Source organism: Mustela nigripes, chromosome 13, assembly GCF_022355385.1.
Source record: "Mustela nigripes isolate SB6536 chromosome 13, MUSNIG.SB6536, whole genome shotgun sequence".
Taxonomy (NCBI): domain Eukaryota; kingdom Metazoa; phylum Chordata; class Mammalia; order Carnivora; family Mustelidae; genus Mustela; species Mustela nigripes.
Window position 1 is genome coordinate 67,855,616 of NC_081569.1, and position 18,618 is coordinate 67,874,233.

An 18,618-nucleotide genomic window follows, 5' to 3' on the forward strand; every position below is an offset into this window, starting at 1 on the left:
CCTGAAGAATTTAATAGAGGACACCAATAACAGACTCAACCAAGCAGAAGAAAGAATCAGTAAACCTGAACATGGATCACCTCACATTTCTCAGTCAAACGGAAAGTAGAATAGTGGTTTCCTGTGGCTGGAGGAAGGAATAAAGAGGAAGTTGTTTTTCAATGGGTAGAGGGTGTAGGGTAGAAGAAAAAATTCTGGAGATCCAATGCACAACAATGTGAATGTTCCTAATACCATTGAATTGTACACTTAAGAATGGCTAGGACATTAAACTTTATGTTATGTGTCTGAACACAATTAAATTTTTTAAAAGTACTTTAAAAATAGCTGATATAGACCATGATTATAAAACCTACCTCATATGGTTATTGTAAATATTGAGTGAATACAGGCAAAATATTTAGACAATGCCTGGCACACAGTAAGTTCTACATAAGTGTTAGTTATAATTGCAATTTGTTTTATCCCTACTTGTTGGTGTCAATGATATAATGGGTTTACCTAGAAGATGACACTATAAGATTGATGTCATTACATGGGAATTGTCACTGACTTACTGCTTTTTCCTCTCCAACAGAAGATGACAAATTACTACTTGCCATTTTCCTGACAAGCTCATCTACTTCTCTGACAAGTCTGGAAATCAAATCTTAACTTCTCCACAGTATGGATAGCTCTTAAAATTTGTGGGATCACACTTCATCACGGCCATCAAGAATGCATCCCTGGGGTGCCTGAGTGGCTCAGTGGGTTAAAGCCTCTGCCTTTGGCTCAGGTCATGATCCCAGGGTCCTGGGATTGAGCCCGCATCGAGCTTTCTGCTCAGCAGGGAGCCTGCTTCCTCCTATCTCTCTGCCTGCTTCTCTGCCTACTTGTAATGTCCGTCTGTTAAATAAATAAAATCTTAAAAAAAAATTTTTTTTAAATAAAAAAGAGAAAAAAGAAATCATTAAAAAAAAAAAAAGAATGCATCCCTTAGGGCGCCTGGGTGTCTCAGTGGGTTAAAGCCTCTGCCTTAGGCTCAGGTCATGATCTCCAGGTCCTGAAATCAAGTCCTGCATCGGGCTCTCTGCTCAGCAGGGAACCCGTTTCCTTCTCTCTCTCTCTCTCTCTCTCTCTCTCTCTGCCTGCGTCTCTGCCTGTTTGTGATCTCTCTGTCAAATAAATAAATAAAATCTTAAAAAAAAAAAAAAAGAATGCATCCCTTAGACATCTTTACCATGCTAAGCCCCAGCCAAGCCCCACAAGTACCATGTGTCACCATGGTCTGACACATACCATGGGTTTAATAAATATTCATCCAATGAACCAAAGTCTTAAATAGTGGAACCGAGGGATCCTGTTCAGTAATTATAAACTGGAATCCCAGTTTGATCAAATAATCATAAAAATTAGAGCCCAAACGATAACAGTCCAGGACTCCTCCTCCATAGCTCAATTGGTTTTAGGTGGTGATTGCTCTTCTGCCTGAAGAGGATTTGCCCTGCCCAATTTAAATCAACCAAGATCCAGGAAAAACAAAATAAAACTGAAAATTTAGCTACTGTGTAGCTGACTGGCCTTCTGTGTTCTTTCCTGTGCTGGTGAGTTGGGCTGGAAATCTACTCTATATTTTCCCTATAGTAAAGAAATATATGAATAATTAAGAAGTACATCATTTGTGGTCCAATTAACTACCGTATAAACACAATACAACACATACAAAAAACATCACTCTGTATTCTGATATCAAAGCATAATCACATTGGGATCTTGAGGCACAAGCCCCTTTCCCACAGGGAAAGCTGTACACATGTACACATTTACACAGAGGGTCAGGCAGGACTGACAGTAGTCTAATAAAGATGGTGTAACAAACCAGAGATTTCAGTGTGATAAATGAAGGGAGGGCGGGAGGGAGGAAGGAAGGAAGCAAGCTAAGTTGAACCAACCATTTAAGAAACCTAATCATAGACTGGTGGTATGTCTTACAACTAGATTTAAGCGTTAGGTACTCATGTCTTTGGAATGATCACTGTTCTCCCATGGTGTTCTCTCTTAAAAGGTAAATACCAGTGAGAAGATTGGAAAGCTAGTTGCTTAACATCTGATGCTGGCCAGTTTTATCAGATCTTAAAAGCAGAGGAGAAAATCACCTAAATGTAAAGGTTATAAGTCACTGAATGTTAGTTTCCAACTTCACAGTTTAACAACAACAACAACAACAACAAAAACAAAACAAAAAAAAACCTTGGCACCAAACCTACTATCCAAGCTCTATGTGTCTGTAAATAAAGATCATTGGCCACTCTTCTGTGTCTTGAGAGATCTAAATGAGAGTCTAGGTGTCCCTTCATAGTTCTGTGATTTTTCAAAAGCCCCAAATCTTTGCACTATGAAAATCGTGATTCTTGTAAGGACTGCTTAATTAATAGCCTGCTTCATTTTTATGTGGAGGAAAAGCCCATTCTCATTCTCACATTTGTTTTTATTGGACAAGGTGAGATTATAAGCAGGTAAGTCCCCCCTCAGCCTTCCCTGAAGTAATGCTAATACTTCTTTCTGAGAAACCAAATCAAGACTTTTGCTTTACTTCAGTGTCTGGAGTTTACAAAATATGTCAACAAAAATATCAACATAGTCTGCTTTTAATTCCGGGCATATTATCCTTAAAAGAAAACATTAGGAATGAGTATAGGTGTTCTCATTTTAAGACATCTCAACCTCTCGGATAAAGGGAAAAACACACAACATCTATATTCATTACAAAAATTATTCACTAATCTCCCCTGGCACACTTAAAATAACATAAAATGTTATAATTTAATTCATACTCCATTGTTTTGGAATAAAATGACTGAAAAAAATAGTTTTATGCATATCATAGAAACAAATGATTAAATCCAAGACAAAGGAAGAACAGTAGAAGAACTCTCTCATGAGAGTTATGGTTACCATGTCATTCTCTTTTTCTCTCTTTCTCTTTTCTTTCTTAGAACTATACTCAGATGCTATTAGCCTGACATTTCACAGTTGATACCTAGGGTCAAAACTTTCCTGGTATCCAGATATGGGGTGAAATAACTAACTATCTTTTAAAATGGCTATTAATAGATAGAAAAATAGAATCCTAACTTATGAACTGCTAATTTTTCTTCCTTGTCACCAACATCATCTATTGTATCACCATTATCTATTTTATCAATTTTTATCTGATGAAATGCTATCAAAATATCCCTGATGTCAAGGTATCAATTATTTCTCCTGAATTTAAAACATATTTACTCTCAGCCCATACACAGTTTGTATGTTGGGTGAGTGACCATCTTCCCAGAAATACATCAACATCTCTTGTTAGTGTTTCTTAGGCTTCTGTCCTGAATGAAAGCTCCACACCAAGATTACCTGTCATCCTACAAAATATTTCAATAAAAATTTAAACCCCACAGGATGAAAATTCATTGGTTACCTAAATAAATAAAAATATATAAATAAAATTCCAGTGAGGAAGTGGTGATGCAACATGGGGGCTTAAGTGGGTAGGAGAAGAATAAATGAAAGAAGATGGGATTGGGAGGGAGACAAACCATAAGTGACTCTTAATCTCACAAAACAAACTGAGGGTTGCTGGGGGGAGGGGGTTTGGGAGAAGGGGGTGGTATTATGGACATTGGGGAGGGTATGTGTTTTGGTGAGTGCTGTGAAGTGTGTAAACCTGGTGATTCACAGACCTGTACCCCTGGGGATAAAAATATATGTTTATAAAAAATAAAAAAAATTATAAAAAAAAAGTATATTCTTTTTGTGTTTCAAGATCAAATCCACTATAGTTTCATAACTACCATACATACTATGAGACATACAAAAATGCTACTTTTTAATAAAGAGCCATGAAGAATAGCCATCTGCAATTCAGGGGGACCTAATAAAAGAAAGGAAAGCACTTATTTTTACCCACCTGGGCTGAGAAACCACAGAAGAAACCAAACCAGAAATGTACAAGTGTGAATGCAAAATTCTTATAGAAGAAATAGCCTAAGAATTTGCACATTCGGAAATAGGACCACCTTCCATGAACAAGAAGAAGCCTTTGGAGGTATCTAAATTGTGCAAATGAATAGTCACTGGCTAAGACGGCCTGCAGTCCTTCCTGGCCGCTGATGCCAACGCCAATGTGAGCACCTACGAAGGAAGAGAGGAATGCTTTCATTCCCTAAACAAAGATACAATCTCTTTTAAGTCATTATTTATCTATAGAAATCTTATAGCTATAGCATTTATAATTGTTTGTGTGTATTATCTTATGAAATATCATTAGTAAGGTATTTATCCTAGTTTTCCAAAAGAGAAAACTGGCCCCCAAATTTCATTAATTTGCATAAGGTTTTACGATTTGTAAGTGGCAAAGCTGGGACTAACCCCAAATGTCAGGACTGCGGATCCAGTAGTTCGTTCCTTACACCATAGCTAGTTACCATATAATACAAGGTCATCAATATTCCTTTTTAGTCTAAAAATACACAGATGAATTAATTAAAGACAAAGGTTCTTTTATGAATGCTAATAATGCCAAATGTATTAGACCCAGGAATTATTGATTTTAGAACCAATGGTAAAATTAAATTACAGTGTAGTCTCCATTGCATCTTGCCAGATGTTGAACCCCAGGACTCTGGTCTACAGCAAACCCTACTGAGTGAATATCCTCTTACTTTTGATCATGCTGACATCATTGGCTCCATCGCCTATGGCCAAAGTGACAGCATTCCTGTAGTTCCTCACCAGCTCCACTACTTGGGCTTTCTGGAGTGGAGTGACTCGGCAGCAAACCACAGTCTTACACATGCAGGCGAGTTCTAGGAGATCGTTTTTGACATCACTTTCTAGGGCGTGGGCCTATATTAGTAAAAAGAAAGAAAATCCAGATTACAAGAAGACCTAATCAATGAGAGATGTCATTCGGGAAACAGAATTCTTGTTTCTCAACTGATCTCTTTTCTAAACAGTTTAATTCATTTCAACAAGTTACTGTCAATCCAGAGTCACATAAACAACTAACTAAAGAAGTGAGCACTAAACTCGTACTAAGTGTCAAGGAAATTTAGAATAAAAATAAAATGACACAGAGCCCTTGGGTGTCCTCTATGACACATTATCACGCTGTATGGGTAAGATACAACTCAAGAACAGAAAAGTTCCAGAATCTGCTAAAATAAAGAAAAGCAACAGCCAGAACTTGTCCACCATTTCACCAAGTTCAGAATGAACTACAAAATGATGGGGACTTCTTTGTTCTATGTGATGGAACTTTTGTTTCCTTTGCATTGTTGTTTTGTATGTTTAGTGTTTGTTGTTGTGGTTGGTGGGGCAAATGAAAAGCAGATGACCTGGAGATTAGCTTTTGAAAAACAAAGTGACTGAAATGGAGAGAGGCCTGTGCAAGAGGGGGGCTTGCATGCAACCTGCATCTCAGGGTTCCCAACCGATTCCAGCCTTGTTCCTCTCAAAATATGCCAAGAAATGACTGAAAAATAGAGCATAATCCTTTGTGGTTAACTGTGCAATTTGCTTTCTAGAAGACATCCCACTGTACATTATTTAATAAACACATTAGAAGGAAAGCAATCCACCTGAACTTTGAGTCTTCAGTGTCTCTGAATCAATCTCTAGCAAGATATTCACAACCTATCATAATGTGACCCCTATATTCCTATATGGCTATGGTCTTCTACCAACACCTTTAAGTTTACTTTGTACTCTCATCATGCCAAATTGCTTGTTTCCATAATGTGATAGGTTCTTTCTTGACTCTATGCCTTTGTACTTGCTACTTCTGTGGCTGGAAACATCACTTCCTCCAGGAAGTCTTCCCTGACTTCCACACAAGAGCCTAGATGTGTGTGCCTCTATACTCCCAAAGCCCTTTGTTCATTCCTCTATATAGTATTTGTCATACTACTGTGAGATTAGCTTTCCCACTAGACCGCAATCCCTAAAATAAGAACCATGTTCTAGTCATATCCTTATCCTCAGGCTCCAGCATCTTGACCTGGGCATGTAATAAGTGTTAATGGTATCAATGAAAGGATGGGTGAATGAATGTAAAACATGACTCTGATGTAGAAAATTCTTATGTCAAGGCCCGTGATGCCTGGGGGAAACAGTGAATTAGCTTTCTCAAATATAATCGCCCTTTCTGAAAAAGAAAGCATGTAACTAGTTGTCTTGCTTAGAATGGTCCCCTTTTCTCTTTCTTCCTTATTATCAATAAGAAAATATCTAAACTCGGACTCTGATAAAGGACTCAATTACTTTCTGCAAAGCATTGAAATGTGAAGCAAACTAGAATCATGATTTGATTAAAAAAAAAGCTTCTGACCATACCAGCAGAAATGTGGTCAATTCTCCTTAAATGAAAAATAGTATTTCATGGTTTCATAAGTTTCAGGCTTTGAAGCCGAAAGGGCTCTTGAAGAGCATCAATCTTAGCTCTTTCTTTCAAATGATTTACAGACAAAGAAAAAATAGCATATATTATCACCTGAGTACTCTAACTCACCACACACTGGCTTCTTTGAGCCTGAGGGAAAGTCAAAGCTCAACTCATTAGAAACCTTTCCATATCCTAGTCTTCTAGTCCCTGGGCAATTCAGCTTGGAGGGCACCAGCTTTAAGTCCCAGTTGACAGGCTTATAATTTTCAGTTCCTGCTCATTTGTGCAAAGGAGAAGTTTGTGTCATCTGGACAAGCTTTCGACTGAGCTTGGCCTGCAGCTGAGCTCTGTAACTTTCCATGGTGTAGAAGGCAACACATCATTACGTCTGGAATCCAGCTGGATAATACCCTAAGCACTAAGAGCTAACAGACAGCTGATCACAAGGGGGAAAATACAATATACTCATATCCAACTTCTTTTGTCCTCTAAGAAACTATCTACAAGAAGGCACATTTATTTTTCAAACTCCAAAAGTGAAAAATGATCATCAAAGCTAGGGAAAGATGTGAGATTAGCTCTTTGTGCATATAAATGATAATTTCACTGGAGTGCAATCAGAGCTTTTGTTTTTTAAATTAGAAACTCAGAGAAGTGTTTTGATATTTGTTCAAGATTTGGAACCTGAACTACATTAAAAGCACAATGCAAGTTTATTCTATTACGACAAGAACCAGATTTCCTAATCAAAGCAAATTGTTTGGCATTGCTGTAAAATACTGCTATTTAGAAAAACCACCAGAGGTATCTTAATGGCAATAATTTGGTGTGGTAATTATATGAAGATCAGGTTGTGCTCTGCCAAATCATAAACATCAGCAAGAACAATAATTGCAACAGTTGCATTATTTTAATTAAATAACAGGGAGCTGTGACACTCTCCCTTAGAAAGTACTTAAACAATACTGCTAAATGGTCTACAGTCATTTAGACAAGATTGATATTCTGTGAACACAGTATTTCTTTGGATCCTCCCTTTCACTGTGGTGGTTCAAGCAATAATGTATGAAATATATATCAGAAGCTTCCTTTTCTCTTGCAAACAGGAAATCATTATGTATACCCTGTTTCTAGTGGTATCATTTGTTTGGAAAATACAAAAGGCGATCTCATTATGACAGCACAAAAGAGACAATTATTGGGATAAAGAAAAAGAAAGAACAAAAGCCTTAAGCAAACTCACCAAACTGTGGCCATTTATGATTAAGGCATAATCTCCTGTTATGGTTTCTTCTACAACTGAGTCCAGCTCCAGCTGCTGTTTTTCAAAAACTACATGGCCGTTGGAAGAACTTCTGTTTTGTCCAAACAAATTTTCCTTTGCTTTTCTTGAAGGCAGGGGGAGAGAAACAAATCATAACAAGTACACAGAGCATACCTATTACACTAACAAGAGACTGACCTAGAGGTAAATTCATTTCGTCACTATTCGGATAGACAACGGCATAAGATTTGGTTACAATAAAGCAAGCCGGATGGTTCTTTGTGATGGGGAGACCATAGCAAGTTTGTAAATTTCAGGAAGTAGGGAAGTAAAACGTAATGAAAACAGAATCATTTGGAATTTTTACAATTACCTTAAATCTAAATTACTATCTCGAGTTGGGCTGAAGCTAGGTTCTCTCGATACATTTGGCATATAAGGGTGTCTGAGCTTCAGGGGCTTTAGAACCACTGGTCTGGTGTGCAATATTGTTAAATATTGAAAAGTGAAAAACTAAAGACAATTGATGAGATCGTCTAGGAATTCCAGAACATCAATATATAAAAGAAATTCATTCATTCACAGAACAAGGTCATATGATCTGGCTGAAATCAGCAGTCTTTAAAGAAGCACATTTTCTAAAAATGTGACAACAAAACTAAATGATGGCATTTACTGAATCATAGTCATTAGAATATAATGGACTGTTTTAAGTGAAAATTGAACTCATCGGCTCACACAATACAGTAAATCTTCTCGGAAAGCAAATACGGACACCAAGAGTAGAGGGTCTTTCCAAATGGAAATTCCTTCCAATGCCCCAGATCTAATTAGCAGTAGAAATGTCCTCCTCATACCCATCCATGTCTTCTACTTAAGAGGAAGATTGTATGGTCACTTAACATGCTTAGAAGAGGCATTTTACTCTTCTCTTCAAAATGGAAAAATAATGCCTTTAATGGAAGGGAAAAGTCCTCTCTGAGGACCCTCAGATGACAGGCTTTGAAGTAACATAAAGGCAAGCTAACACAACTCCAGAACTTTCAACCACAACCATGGCAAATGCTCCCCAAAGATGAGTGGCAAAGCCAGCCACCCTACGGTAGGCCAAAATTGCACCCACAAAATGAGTGCCCTGGAGAAAATGGGGAGTGAGGGGCCAGGAAATGGAGGTTTTGGCCTACAGCAAAATGAAATGGTTCCCCAAAGGCTCATCCTATATAGAAAATATTTATAAAAATGGTTTTATGATGTAGAAAGAAGAGAATGTTCACTGTACAAAAACAACTATTTTAGCCCTCAGCTTTCTATTTGAAAATGTAACACTGATTGTTTACAAGTAAAGTCTAAAAAAACCCAAAAAACAAAAAACCCACAACACACACACAAAACACCCTTATCTTCTGGCTCAACATCTCCTTCTGCTGTCCAGGACCAAAAGCACAGCCTGCATTTAAAGAACCCAAGGAACCCAGAGATTACATGACCCTGGCTCCAAGAATGACATCATGCACTTAACAATCAGTCTGCAGAATCAAAGAAAAAGATTTACAAATTCAGAGTGTTACGTGTGAAATTTAGGGAGTTAAGGTGGGGGAAGGGGTGAAGAACAGACATGAAAAATCATTGTTTAGTAGGAGAATCAGACTTCTACATCAGATAACCATGTCAAGGAGTCCTCCTAACAGTCATGAAAATTTACTGTCCCATATAATGAAGAAAGCTAGAGAAACAAGCTCCTCAGAAGCGAACATTTCTCTGACAATGTTGCAGAACTCATAAATTGGGTCTTAAGGAAGCACCAAAGGGCAAACATCTCCCGAGGTTTCCTTTTTAGTAAAGTTCTCACTTGCTGTATAAATGACTCAATCTCTGTTTTCCCCCCAGAGAATAAAAACATTCCAAAGAAGGGTGAAGTTCATGAAAGTATTGGCTGAAATTCTATTTACTTAGGATTTTTTTTCCCCCTAAACTGTCTTCCTAACATCTCCAGGCAGAAAAGAGACAGTTTTTCGGGCTCGGCTTGAATTCTCACTATGTTCCCTCCACAGAGGCCAACCCCAGACAGAGCTCACACATTTTCAGACCTCTGACCATGCTTTATAGCTATCATTTCTTTCTCTTCCTGGAACTTAGGTCTTAAAACACTAGCTGGTTCTCAAAAACAAAAAACAAAAAAAACAATTTATTAGGAAGGGAAAAACTAACTACACGTGACTCCCTTTATTGAACAGGAACTATACATTTCTGCAGGCATAACACACAATGCTTAACCACAGAACACAAATAACAAATGGTAAAACAAAAGGAGGCCTGTGTTTAAAAAAAAAAGTCTGTGTTTTCCCAAGCTGTGTTATGAAGGGCAGAGTCTATTAGAATGCTGGCATGCAGATATACATTAGCGGCTGAGGTGACTGTGGCATTCAAGGTCTGGTGTCACCACAAACACAGCAGACCACAGCTGGGTACATGCTGGCTTGCATATACTCTATAAAGAAAAGGGATGGCATGCTCTTAAGGCACTCTGGGTTCAAACATGACATGTTGGGAAATGAACTGAAACCATGGCATCATGTTTAAAAGAAGACAATCCTGACTTCGATATAAGAGCACTGAGCTTGGAACCTGGAGAGCTGGGCTCAGGCTCGAAGCCTTGCCTCGACATCTCATTTGCCCACAGCTAGGTGATCTGACCTCTAGCCACTCGACAAGTCAGTTATAGACCCAGCATAAAACCCAGGTCATCAAATTCCTAGTTCACAGTCTGCTGCACTAAACTGGTTGACGTAGAGTCAGGCACAGGCTGCCAGGGGAACACGTATGGGACAGTATCACACTGCCAACAGCAGAGAAAGGGAGGAAATCCATGACATTTTTATTTTAAGCCCCAGTTCCATCCCTTACCAACCATGTGATCTATAAGACACTCAACCTCTAAACCTATGTTGTTGTTCTGTTTTTAAAGATTTATTTATTTATTTATTTATTTATTTATTTATTTATTTGACAGACAGAGATCACAAGTAGGCAGAGAGGCAGACAGAGAGGGAGGGGGAAGCAGGCTCCCCACCAAGCAGAGAGCCTGATGCGGGACTTGATCCCAGGACCCTGAGATCATGACCTGAGCCAAAGGCAGAGGCCTAACCCACTGAGCCACCCAGGCGCCCTTAAACCTGTTTGGTTTTTTTTTTTTGAAATTAGGCAAATGAGACTTTCCCATCAGGCTGGTTGATAATAGCTAAGAAAATGTGGGTTGCTGCACCAGTATGGATTAAAACATTGCCAAGATTTCTTAGTACTCTAAAATGTTATGGTTTATGATAGAAACCTGACCTACTAAAACATTTTGCCTGGGTGACTAGCAGCTGGAACTGTGGAACGAGATGCATGTTGTTTGGCCTACACAGTGTTTTTAAAAATCTGTGTAAATTGATGGACATCATGATATTCACCTTCACCAAAGGCTCCACAACTCCCTCATGTCTCCTATATAGCACAACTGTTACCTGCCTGTTTCTGGAGCCCTTTGCATTTGAGAACTCTGCTCATTCAAACAAGTAACTTTCTATTAAGTGGTCCTTAAAAAAAGTACAACATGTATTTTCCTGATTAAAGAAGAAATATCAATTCCTAGGTATACCACCAGAGTGTTATTCAGAAGCAGTACAGTCACTCATAGTTTAATTAGTTATAGGACCTGAATTTCTCCAACAAAACATGGGACCAATACAACAAAAATGAAACATGGAGTGAGTGTGCCTGTCAGCCCAAGAAAAATTACATTCCCAGGCTATCTTCCTTTGGGCAGAAGACATATGTATTGGTAAAATGTAATCAATGTAGTAATCTTCTGAAAAACCATAGCAGGGTTTAATTGTAGGTTTATGAGCATGTCTTTAATACTAAAACAGCTATGAGGCCAAAGGAACCCAGGACTCAAAGTCCCTAAAACAGTTTCATGACATTAAATTTGAAACAAGCCATATTCATGATATGCATAAAAATTATATATCCATGTTTATAAAATAATCTAAACACATTTGTTAAGTTTAAATATAACCATTAAATTAACTTCCTTTTAATAGCTACTGTCAATTGGATCCTGGGTTTTTTGATGCATTTTTTGTGTTGTTTTTGCATAAACTTCCACTAAACCCAAAAACATAACACAAGAAAACTGAATGATGCAATTCATGATTTTAATATTTCATTCCCCAAACTATGTGTTTAGATATAAGTAGCCCAGATGAGGATTAGAAAGAACACCTTTGGCAATAACTTTTCTTGGATGCTCTGTTTCCCCCAGTCCTAAGTAAATGCATACTATAAATGTATTCATTCCTTTTATATAAAATTTCTACCACACATTGTCTGGTAGACTCAGAGAATGGTGTTACCTTCAAGTCTGGGTTAAAATGAACATTATTTGCTAGCCAGTTAAGCAAGATGGCCTCAAGGGTCCTGAAATAATGAGTCTAGACAGAAATTCCTTATTTTTCCCTTTGAATATTTTTCTTCTCAGTAAAAACTTTTGGCTTTTCCTCCCAACTATGAAAATATTGCCTGAACACTATTACAATTTCAAATAATGTAAAGACCCATAAAGACCAAAGTAAACATGATCCGTAATTCTAACACTCAGAGAGAACCACTGCACATGTCCTACAGAACTTGATGGGTAGGTAAAGGACAGATATTCATATAGATGCATAGTGTTTTATATATATAAGCATATATATATAGAGAGAGAGAGAGATTGAGAGAGAGAGAGAGAGAGAGAGTGTGTGTGTGTGTGTGTGTATTCTGGGCTATGAAAGACAAGCTAGAAATGACAGACTCCTACCTCTCTTCACATCCAAATTCTGAATCCTATCCATTCTACCTCCAAAAGAGTTGTCAGTTTCATTTTACTCTTTTGGCCTCACTGCCTTAGTTCAACCTCATCATCTCTAACTTGGGTGTTCCAACATCTTCCTGATGCAACTCCCCAAACCATTCATTTTCCCATCAAACATACCCCATCTATCCTATCACTGGAGTGTGACTTCGTAAACGTAGAACTGGGTTTGTTACTCATCTGCTTAGAAGCCATTCACATCCACCCAGTAACTTTAATATGAAGTATAAGCACTTCCACTTGCCAATCAATCACCAATCTGACTCTGAAAAAATGGTCCTCACCCTTAGTTCTAACATATACTCTAGCTAATGGAATATTGCTTCTAGAATAGAACATGAGGGGCACCTGGGTGGTTCAGTGGGTTAAGCCACTGCCTTCAGGATCCCAGAGTCCTGGGATTGAGTCCCATACTGAGCTTCCCCTGCCCTGCAGGGGGCCTTCTTCTCCCGCTCCTTCTGCCTGCCACTCCCCCTGCTTGTGCTCATTCTTTCTCTCTGTCAAAAAAATAAATAAAATATCTCTTAAAAATAGAACATGATTTCCTTCCTGTTTCTATGCCTTCAAGTGTGCTGTTCCATCAACCTGCAATAACCTTATCCAATGTAACCAATTGAGGAAGAGATCCACTAAGGTTGTAATAGAGGTCAGAGTGTTGTTTTCAATATCCTAAGAAGGTTAATAAAAAATGTAGATTGCTCTATGATAAGAACATAGAGACTCACCACTTTGTCTTAACTTTTGTGTTATTTTTAGCTGCCATTACATCAACTGGGTATAGAAATCTGCTCTATCATGCGGTTAGCAGCTGATTGATTGCCTATGCCTTTGCACAATACATAATGGGAACTCTAATTAATTACAACTGATATAATTTTATTATTATTTATATAATTTTAATATAGACTCCATAGGATCTATTGGGGAAATCTTAATAAAAGTAGTCCCTGCTGTGGGAACAATGGCTGAAGAAAAGAGATAAAGGGGAATGGAGGAAGTGAAAAGAGAGGGGGAAGGCAAGAAAGAAGGGTGCTAGCTCAATAGCACAAATTACATTCCAGCCTCTTTTAATCTCCTGAATAAAATAATCTTCGGAGAAGATATTTGTATATTTTCCCATTTACAGATGAGGAAACAAGTCAAAGAGAGGCTGAACAGAATATTTACAGTAATTCAGCCTGCCAGTGAGTATGAAGCCAAAATCCAAACTTTGGTCCAGCTAACATGAGCTCCATACCTTCCCTCTTCCATCTGCTGTCTTTCCCTGGAATTTATTCTGCTCTTATCACTACTCCTGTGTGTGTTGACCTCAAGGGAAGCAATAAGGTGCCTCAAAAATTACAATTCTTATGTCAATCTTTTTTTTTATTGTGTTATGTTAGTCACCATAAACTATATTAATCATTTAAAGGGAGTAAAAACACATCAAACATGTTTAGAGACACACGTGGCAAGTGATTCGGTGCATAGGCTCTGGGACCAGGCTATCTTCAAATACCAGCTGAACCACTAGCCAGTTATGAAACTTCAGGCATGTTATTTATCTTATCTATGGCTCAAATTCTTGATCTATAAAATAAGGAAAATGATAATGCTTAACACTGCTTTGGGAATGAAATATAATACATGTATCCTGCTTATAATCGTTCCACCAGCACTGGCTCAAAGCATTTAGCACTAGGCACAATACAGTCTAGATCTGCTCACACCCATCTTCCTTCAGCAAGAGTTAACCTCCCCCCCAAATAAAGGTCATTTAAAGAGATTTTCTTTTATTATTATGTTATCTTAGTCACCATACAGTACATTATTAGTATTTGATGTAGTGTTCCAAGATTCATTGTTTGCATATAACACCCAGTGCTCCAAGCAATACATGCCCTCCTTAATACCCATCATTGGGCTAATTCATTCCCCCACACCCCTCACCTCTAAAATCCTCAGTTTGTTTCTCAGAGTCCATAGTCTTTCATGGTTTGTCTTCCCCTCTGATTCTCCCCCCTCTTCATTTTCCCCTTCATTCTCCTAATATCCTCCATAGTATTCCTTATATTCCACAAATCAGTGAAACCATACGATAATTGACTTTCTCGGCTTGACTTATTTCACTCAGCGTAATCTCCTCCAGCCCCATCCACATTGATACAAAAGCTGGATATTCATCCTTTCTGTTGGCAGAGTAATATTCCATTGTGTATATGGACCACATCTTCTTTATCCATTCATCTGTTGAAGAGCATTTTGGCTCTTTCCACAGTTTGGCCTTTGTGGATATTGCTGCTATGCATATTGGGGTGCATATGGTCCTTTTTCACTAAATCTGTATTTTGGGAGTAAATACCAAGTAATGCAATTGCTGGGTCATAGCATAGCTCTATTTTTAATTTTTTGAGGAACCTCCACACCGTTTTCCAAAGTGGCTGTACCAACTTGCATTCCCACCAACAGTGTAAGAGGGTTCCCCTTTCTCCACATGCTCTCTAATATTTGTTGTTTCTTCCATTGTCAATTTTAGCCATTCTAACTGGTATAAGGTGGTATCTCAGTGTGGTTTTGATTTGAATTTCCCCAATGGCTATTGAGGATAAACCTTTTTTCATATATCTGTTAACCATTTGTATGTCTTCATTGGAGAAGTGTCTGTTCATGTCTTCTACCCATTTTTGGACTTGATTATTTGTTTTTGGGGTGTTGAGTTTGAGAAGTTCTTTATAGATCTTGGATACCAGCCCTTTATCTGTAGTGTCATTTGCAAATATCTTCTCCCATTCTGTGGGTTCCCTCATTGTTTTGTTGACTGTTTCCATTGCTTTGCAGAAGCTTTTTATCTTGATGAAGTCCCAAAAGTTCATTTTTGCTTTTGTTTCCTTTGCCTTTGAAAGAAGTTGCTGTGGCCGAGGTTACTGGTTATGCCAGTAACAGAGGTGACTGTCTATGTTCTCCTCTAGGATTTTGATGGACTCCTGTCTCACGTTGAGGTCTTTCATCCATTTTGAGTTTATCTTTGAGTATGATGTAAGAGAATGGTTGCATTTCATTCTTCTGTATATAGCTGTCCAATTTTCCCAGCACCATTTATTGAAGAAACTTTTTCCCATTGGATATTTTTTCCAGCTTTGTCGAAGATTATTTAACCATAGAGTTGAGGGTCCATATCTGGGCTCTCTATTCTGTTCCACTGGTCTACGTGTCTGTTTTTGTGCCAGTACCATGCAGTCTTAAACAATTCATGGAAACTAATGAGAACGAAAACACATCAGTCCAAAACCTATAGGATACTGCAAAGGCAGTCCTAAAGGGGAAATACATAGTCATCTAAGCCTGAGTTAAAAAAAAAAAAAATAGAAAAATCCCAAACACACAAACTATCTTTACACCTTAAAGAACTGGAGAATCAACAACAAATTAAGCCTAACCCATGCACAAGAAAGAAATAATTAAGATCCTAGCAGAGATCAATGAATTAGAAATCAGAAATATGACAGAACACATCCACAAATCTAGAAGCTGGTTCTTTGAAAGAATTAATAAGATTGATAAACCACTGGCCAGACTTACCCAAAAGAAAAAAGAAAGGACCCAATTAATAAAATTATGAACAAAAGGGAAGAGATCATGACTGATACCAAGAAAATAGAAACAAGCACCAGAAATTATTATCACCAACTACATGCCAATAAATTAAGCAACCTAGAAGAAATGGATGCATTCCTAGAAACCTATAAACTTCCAAGACTGAAATAGGAAGAAATTGACAACCTGAATAGACCAATAACCAGTAACAAGATTGAAGCAGTGATCAAAAACCTCCCTAAAAACAAGAGTTCAGGACCTGATGGATTCCCTGGGAAATTCTACCAAACATTCAAAGAAGAAATAATACCTATTCTCCTGAAGCGGTTTCAAAAAACAGAAACAGAAGGGAAACATCCAGACTTTATTCTATGAGGCCAGCTTTACCTTGATCCCCAAACCAGACATAGATCTAATCAAAAAGGAGAATTTCAGACCAATATCCCTCATGAATATGGATGCCAAGATTCTCAATGAGATACCAGCCAATAGAATCCAACAGTACATTAAAGAGATTCTCTTAAAATATTTGTTTTTAATTATTAAACAAATTAAGTTTCCCAATGTATTTGGCAAAGACTTGCAGTCTGTCATAGCTTCCAACCAGCATGCACAGCAGTTTTCTACTGGGAGTAAAAATGTGTGGAAGTTGGGAAACCTGACCTACAAGCAGCAACTGATAGTACCGACAGTTAAGACTTCCTTTCTGTTCAAGGTTCAGGAACAAAAGTGTAATGATGGAGACACATTAAGGAAGCCCATAGTGTTCTATTGTTGTGTTGAGGGGCAGTTAGCCTCATCTAGAATGTAGCAAGTTATAAGCAGTTTGTCTCTAATACAATAATCTGCTTGGCCAGAACCAAAATGGATTGAGCTTAGAGATGCTATTGCAAGCATTAGTAAGCAAATATTGTCATGAGACAGCATTTTTTAAAGGTCTGGGAAAATAATTAAGCAGACTTTTAAAATATACTTCTTAAAATGAAATAGTAAAAAATAAAGAAGAAAATGGACAGATTTTAAGAAACGTTATTTTTCAAAATTTAAGTTTGTCCACTCGTGCCTAATCTCAGCACTTAAATATTTTCCAGTATTTGTAGCGGTTACACATTTTTCACAATATTCTATTTCTCATAAGCATTATACAGCTGGGTTTAACAGGAACTATGTCAAAATACCTACTTTCTTTAATGCTGAAAGACTCTATTCCAACTTTACATGCCATTTCCTGGAACTGTGTTTTCCAAATTTATCTGATCATAATTTCATCTAGGTGTTTATGAAAATACAAGTGCCCATCGCCCATCCCCTAGAGATTCTTAATTTGGGCCAGAATGAAGTTAGGGAATTACTATTTTAAACAAATGCCCTCACTGAATCTGGTCACTCATCATATAGGAGCTACTCACCAATGCATATTTTAAAGGATAATTCAACTTAAATGATTTGAAATCCTTTTCTAAAAATATTTGGAAAATGTTGGAGGCCTGAAGACAGTGTTTCACTACTGATGTCAAACTTACATGAACAGGAGTTTAGGAAACACATGGGAAGAATTCTCTTCCAAAACAAGGCCACAGGAACTATAAAGGGCCTTTTTACTTTCTCCACTATCCATCCCTCCCACTTCCTTTCTTCTTTCCTTCAACACTTACCTGAGTTCTTCTCTGACTTCCACTGCTGTGTTCCCTGCCACAATGAACACGTCGTTCATGTCATCGGTCAGCATATTGCAGGCATAGCCAATGTTGATGGCAGTTTCTGATACAAAAACAAAACCCACATCAGTTAGAATATTACTTAATGACACAAGTACCTTATCCATAAAAGTTTTGAGGCATTACCCCTTAATGTCAGAGAGAGCATGATGAGAGATAAAATCCAAGAAACCCAGAGCTAAATTCAAAGATCCAGATTCCATGATCAAACTTACCCCTTGTTAAAACTGTGGAGAAGTAGCAATATCTATGAATTCTCAGCCTTCTCATCTAGTTCTTTGAAAAAAAACTTCTTGATTCCCCAAATTAGTATTTATGAAAGTACCCTGAGGCCCTGTGATATAGTGAAATGTATAAATAAAAAACTTTTTACCTGAAGTCCCAAATACTGACTTTGGAGAGCTAAAATACTTAATTTAGTTATTATTCGAGCTGATGTGATAGACACATTGAAAACACTCACAATTGGTCAGTTGAACAGCAGAAATATTCTCGTAATAGCTTTATAGTTCTCTCAGGTACAATGCTGCCTTTTTCCCATTAAGCAAATTAAAGTTTGGAATTTGACTATCACCTCAAACACCACCAGGACTGCTGTAACTAGGTAAGTGGACAATTACACAATGTTGAGCAGCTCTTCCTCCACTTCTGTAGAATTGGACACTTGGATAGTTAGGTAGCCCTTCCATCCTCAACAAGGTCATTTGTTTCTCAGTCCATTGGATCATTAGGCTCTTGCCAATTTGTGGGATAA

General features: G+C 37.8%; 1 protein-coding gene across 3 annotated transcripts in view; it reads right to left on the bottom strand.

The window, feature by feature from the left end:
• Positions 1-18,618, bottom strand: part of ATP8B4 (ATPase phospholipid transporting 8B4 (putative)) — a 255,071-nt gene that overhangs the window by 39,238 nt on the left and 197,215 nt on the right. For all 3 annotated transcript variants that reach the window (XM_059372800.1, XM_059372801.1, XM_059372802.1), the window contains exons 20-23: positions 17,802-17,907; positions 7,656-7,800; positions 4,692-4,875; positions 3,938-4,161 (exon numbers count right to left, since the gene is read on the bottom strand). In XM_059372800.1, coding sequence (XP_059228783.1) covers positions 3,938-4,161; positions 4,692-4,875; positions 7,656-7,800; positions 17,802-17,907 — 659 coding nt within the window. The remainder of the gene's footprint in view (positions 1-3,937; positions 4,162-4,691; positions 4,876-7,655; positions 7,801-17,801; positions 17,908-18,618) is intronic.